We start from the raw sequence: 6,000 nt of genomic DNA, 5'->3' as shown, positions 1-6,000 counted from the left end.
TCACCTTGTTTTTTAAATGGTCACTCTTAATTAAATCTTATATCAAACCTAATTTGCAAAATTAACCTATTCATTTGTTTTAATTCAAGATTAAGCTAATTAACATATTGAATTAACTAATTGACTAATTAACTACAAATGTAAAAAGAAAAGAAGAGTAGCTAAAATGTAATTTGTGATTTTTATATTTTAACAATGCAATTTAATCTAAAATGCAACAAGTAAAAGATAAAAAAAAATTGATGATTTTTTAGGATTTTTAAAAATATTTCTAAATATGCATGAATGCAACTAAATTCAAATAAATGCAAACAATCATCCTAAAAATTCTATAAAAATTAAAAATAATTAGAAAAAGTCTATTTTTTGTGTATTGTAATAGTATTTTTCGTCGGGCAAAAATCACGTGCTCACAAGGAGCGTGTAAAAGAAAAAAACGAGAAATAATTTGAGGCGGAGGAAGAACATGATATATTTAAGATCACAAGATCCAAGGACATTTTGGTACATTCTTATATTTTTTTTTTAAGACCACAAGATTTGAAAGTCTTTATTACTTTTTAAAACTTTGAGTTAATCAAATTAAAATACATAAATTTAAACGAGAAAGTATGTTGGGGTAAATTTGCATCAATAGTTATTTATTATTTGCAAATAATTCAATGTTTATTAATAAAAGATCTGTTGTGAATATTGAACTTCATTACTAGAACTACCGGTAAAATATACTCTTTTCGGTTTACTTTATTTATTTTTTTGCCTTTTTTTTTGTGGTCCATAATATTTAATTTTTTCAGATATAAAAAAGAAATTAACTTCTTTTTTTCAAAGTTGCCCTTGGAGCAAAGAGCCTTAGAGCATTATTATATTTTCATTGAACAAATTAAGGTTAATATGGTCAATTTTATTGTTAATTAATGCTAAATAATGAATGCGTTAAAACATTAAAAAATTAATTAAAGTAGACCAGAGGGAATAGTATTTGAGTAAAATAATTATTTTCAATCACCAAACTTCTAGCCTTTTTTTTTTTTTTTTAAAGAGAAAAAATTCCCAACTTTAAAATATCTACGTCTTCCTCAAACCCAACCTTAATTTTCCCATCCTTTCCTCTTTTTATTTTTTAAATTTATTTTCTACCTGCATTTCATTTCATCCCACACAAACCATTTTAAAATATCTCTAGTCATCCTCAAATCCTAAAATCCTAACCCACAGTTAAATTTCAGCTCAACTCCATAACCAACTCTTAAACGCCTCGCTTGAAGATTCAGCAGAAAAAGCATTTTCTTTCCTCATGATTATACAATTCCTTATCTAGGAATTGTTAAAGGCATGTAAATTTCACTGATTATTCTTATTATTATTTTTTATCCATGGCTGTAATTGTACTTAGCTCCTCAACAATTTGCTGCAACAATTTCAATTGTATATCTTTAACTGAGACTAGACAATCTACTAATAGTAGTAGTACACTACATTTATCAATTGGTTATAGTGGGTTAGTTAGAGGAGGAACATGTTCCAGAGTCTTGGATTTTTTTCCTTGTGGGTATGTGATTAACTGCAAGAAAATTAGGAAAAGAAATGTGGGGTCCTCAAGATTTGTCATAAAAAGTTCCAAAAATGATGTTTTGTTAGTGAATGGGAAAAAACCTAGAAACAACATCTCTGCTGAGGAGGTATTGAGGGACTTGAAATCGATTTCGAACCCGAATGAAGCTTTGTGTTTGTTTAAATCTGTAGGGGAAATGCCTAGGGTTGTGCATACTACAGAGACATGTAATTACATGTTGGAGTATTTGAGGGTTCATGAGAGGATTAATGATATGGCTCAAGTGTTTGATTTGATGCAAAAACAGATAATATATAGGAGTTTGGATACTTATTTGATTATATTTAAGGGTTTGAATATTAGGGGAGGTATACGAGAAGCTCCTTTTGCTCTAGAAAGGATGAGAAAGGCGGGGTTTGTGTTGAATGCCTACTCGTATAATGGGTTGATACATTTGGTCCTTCAAGCGGGGTTTTGGAAGGAAGGTTTAAAGGTTTATAGGAGGATGGTTTCGGAAGAGCTTAAGCCGAGTCTTAAAACGTATTCTGCATTAATGGTCGCGTGTGGTAAAAGAAGGGATACTGAGACGGTCATGACATTGTTAAGCGAGATGGATGGTCTGGGATTAAGGCCGAATATTTATACTTTTACCATTTGTATTAGAGTGCTTGGAAGGGCCGGAAAAATTGACGATGCTTGTGCTATATTGAAGAGAATGGATGATGAAGGTTGTGCACCGGACGTTGTTACTTACACGGTTCTCATTGATGCTCTTTGCATTGCTGGCAAGTTGGATGTTGCTAAAGAAGTCTTTGTCAAGATGAAATCTGGGTGTCATAAACCTGATCGAGTAACTTACATCACTTTGCTCGACAGGTTTAGCGATCGTGGAGACTTGGACTCTGTAAGGGACTTCTTGGACAGGATGGAGGCTGATGGTTATAAGGCGGATGTCGTTTCTTTCACCATACTTGTTGATGCTTTGTGCAAAGTAGGAAAGGTCAATGAAGCGTTTGCTACATTAGATGTAATGAGGGGAAAAGGGATTTTACCTAATCTTCATACTTATAATTCTTTGATTAGGGGCCTGCTAAGAACTAACAGAGTCGATGAAGCATTAGAGCTGTTTGATAGCATGGAATCTCTTGGAATTAAGCTTACAGCTTACACATATATCCTGTTTATTGACCATTATGGGAAGTCAGGCGAGCCTGATAAAGCACTTGAAACATTTGAGAAGATGAAAGTTCATGGAATTGTGCCTAACATTGTTGCTTGCAATGCATCTTTGTATAGTATAGCAGAAATGGGAAGGCTTGGAGAGGCGAAAAGTATATTTGATGGAATTAGAGAGAGTGGATATGTTCCAAATTCTATCACCTACAATATGATGATGAAATGCTATAGTAATGCCGGGAAAGTTGATGAAGCTATTAAATTACTCTCTGAGATGATAGAAAGTGGCTGTGATCCTGATGTGATTGTAGTCAATTCATTGATTGATATACTTTATAAGGATGGTCGGGCTAGTGAGGCATGGGCAATGTTTCACAGAATGAAGGATATGAAACTGGCTCCTAGTGTTGTGACCTACAACACTCTACTGGCCGGATTAGGAAAAGAGGGAAAAATTCGAGAGGCCAATGAATTATTTGATAGCATGACTTTTCAGGGGTGTCCTCCAAACACAATCACTTATAATACGCTTTTAGATAGTCTTTGCAAGAACGGTGAGGTTGATAAAGCCTTGACGCTGCTTTATCAAATGTCTGGACCAAATTGCTCTCCGGATGTTTTCACTTATAACACTGTCATTTTTGGGTTGGCTAAAGAAAAAAGGGTAACCGAAGCATTTTTTCTTTACCATCAGATGAAGAAGAAACTATATCCCGACTGTGTAACTGTGTATGCTCTTCTTCCTACTCTTGTGAAAGATGGTTCAATTGAGGATGCTGTTAAGATTGTGGAGGGTTTCGTTAACCGAGGTTTGAATAGGTCGGAGAGATCCTTTTGGCTACACTTGATGGAAGGTGTTTTGGGAGAAGCTGACTTAGATCATTCCATTTCTTTTGCAGAAAGACTTGCATCTAATCGTCTTTGCACAAATGATTTAATAATAGTACCAGTTATAAGAGTTCTGTGCAAGCAGAAGAAAGCCCTTGATGCTCATGCACTTTTTGTTAAGTTCAAGAATGAATTCGGAATTCGTCCAACACTAAGATCATATTATCCCTTAGTTGAAGGACTTCTGGATGTTCGTCTTAAAGAATTGGCGTGGAATCTTTTCAAGGAGATGAAAGATGCTGGTTGTTCTCCCGATGTTTATACCTATAATTTATTTCTTGATGAACTTGGTAAGTCGGGGAAGGTTGATGAACTTTTTGAGCTGTACGAGGAAATGCTCCACAGAGGATGTAAGCCGTTCACGATAACTTACAATATTCTCATTTCTGGTTTGGTGAAGTCTAATAAAGTAGAGAGAGCAATAGATTTATACTATGATCTTGTAAGTCTAGGCGTTACACCTACTCCTTGTACATATGGTCCTCTCATAGATGGGCTATTGAAGGTTGAAAATTTCGACAAAGCAAAGGACTTCTTTGAGGAAATGGTGGACTATGGATGCAGACCTAATTGTGCTATCTACAACATTCTTATAAATGGGTTTGGGAAAGCAGGTGATCTTGAAGCCGCTTGTGACCTCTTTAACAGAATGAAGAAAGAAGGAGTTAGACCGGATTTAAAGACTTACACCATTCTTGTAGATTGCCTATGCACTGCAGGGAAGGTGGACGATGCTCTGCACTACTTTGAGGAACTGAAGTCAGCTGGCCTTGATCCTGATTTGATTTCTTACAACCTTATGATCAACGGAGTCGGGAAGTCTGGTAAAATGAAGGAAGCATTGTATCTTCTTGATGAGATGCAAAGCAGAGGAGTTACCCCAAACCTTTATACCTATAATTCCTTAATACTCAATCTTGGGATTGCTGGAATGTTGGAGGAGGCCGGAAAGATGTATGAAGAACTTCAGCGGCTGGGACTTGAACCCAATGTTTTTACATATAATGCTCTTATTAGAGGGTACAGCAAGTCCGGTGATCCGGATGGTGCATATGCCGTTTATGAGAAGATGATGGTTGGGGGTTGTAGCCCAAATACTGGGACTTTTGCTCAGCTACCTAATTAAAGCTTCTTTAGGTTCTTCTTTCAAAGTGAAGCTTCTGAGATTTGAGTTCCTAAACTCCGCCTCGGGCTGCTAAGGTATATACTTATTCCACCACTCCAGGCGAGCCTGCTGAGGAATTTAAATTATTTCTGTGCATGCTAAATATTCAAAATATGCTTGCCAAAAGAAGTTTTTCAAGGCATAATTGCTATATTTTCTTGTTCCTCAAATCATCGCGTACCCTCCTCTCCAATTTATGGTGTTTCCTTTTTCATTAACAGAACAACAACGCGTACAAGCTAGAAGATATTATCTTGTCAAAAATGATAGTTAGCTTGGCTAAACTGTTAACCTTAATTCCCTTTTCTTTTCTGCAGGGCTTACTTCTGCTGATCGGACGTTGTTATTTAAAAAGAGAGGTAGAGTTTATTCACTTGTTTGCAGCTCTTACATGTGTGCCAGGTTTGTTAGGCTCTGCTGCGCACCTCAAAGGCTTCGGAATTCATTTGTAAGGCGCTCTGTAAATTCCAAAATGTCTATATAAAGTGTCAATATTTGATTGTTGTAGGTTTATCCCTGTGCATCTTGTAAGAATAGTCGACAGTCTTAGCAATAACTGTAGCATCTCTTATGCTTGGTCAGAATACATGGTTCCAAACTGTAGATAACCAGCCAATGTGGAGGGAAAACTCTTACTAAAGTTTTGATTCGTTCTTCGATTTGCAATGTTAGTCTTGCCAAGAAATGTAGAGATCTCCTTACATTGTGTTGTAAAGTGTACCAACTGCTGTTCCAATATATCTCTTATCATCGATTGAATTCAGTTTTTCGATTCAACTTACAAGCTTTATTTTGAATCCGTTTATGCTTTCCATATCGCTTCTGCATTTGCAACTTTCTTGAGCCTTCAACATTTCCTTTTGAAATTTGACTGTTGATTTCCTTAGTCGGACCTCCAGAAGTGAAATGAAGATAAAGAAATATTACCACTGTATCTAATACAAACAGTATTTGCTCTTGGATTACAAAAGGCAAATAGTTAATAGGAAGAATGGTGCATAACTAGCACCCCAGTAACCACAATGCTCGTTATGTGGGTTAGACACATGTCATGTTTTTTGAACTCATGTTAAGGGAATTCAACAATTTATGTACGACAATTTTTTTTTCCCGGCAAGGAATTAATTGACTTCTCTTGCCTGAACCTGGCTATGCCCCCGACATTAATGGTAGGCTCCTGATAAAAATACTTATTATCTGGCCCTTCTTCGAATCT

At 35.8% G+C, this 6,000-nt stretch overlaps 1 protein-coding gene across 1 annotated transcript; it reads left to right on the top strand.

Moving 5' to 3' along the window:
• LOC109226783 (pentatricopeptide repeat-containing protein At4g31850, chloroplastic) lies at positions 1,152-5,561 on the top strand. The gene is made up of 2 exons (XM_019391637.1): positions 1,152-4,819; positions 5,102-5,561. Exon 1 carries the CDS (start codon positions 1,377-1,379, stop codon positions 4,743-4,745), a length of 3,369 nt encoding a protein of 1,122 aa, XP_019247182.1. The 5' UTR covers positions 1,152-1,376; the 3' UTR covers positions 4,746-4,819; positions 5,102-5,561.

Source organism: Nicotiana attenuata, chromosome 6 (genome assembly GCF_001879085.1).
Source record: "Nicotiana attenuata strain UT chromosome 6, NIATTr2, whole genome shotgun sequence".
Taxonomy (NCBI): Eukaryota; Viridiplantae; Streptophyta; class Magnoliopsida; order Solanales; family Solanaceae; genus Nicotiana; species Nicotiana attenuata.
This window is presented reverse-complemented; position numbering and strand designations above follow the sequence as displayed.

What these genes read in the sequence shown, in the direction of transcription:
- LOC109226783 (XM_019391637.1), top strand. Translation starts at nt 1,377, where the DNA reads ATGGCTGTAATTGTACTTAGCTCCTCAACAATTTGCTGCAACAATTTC.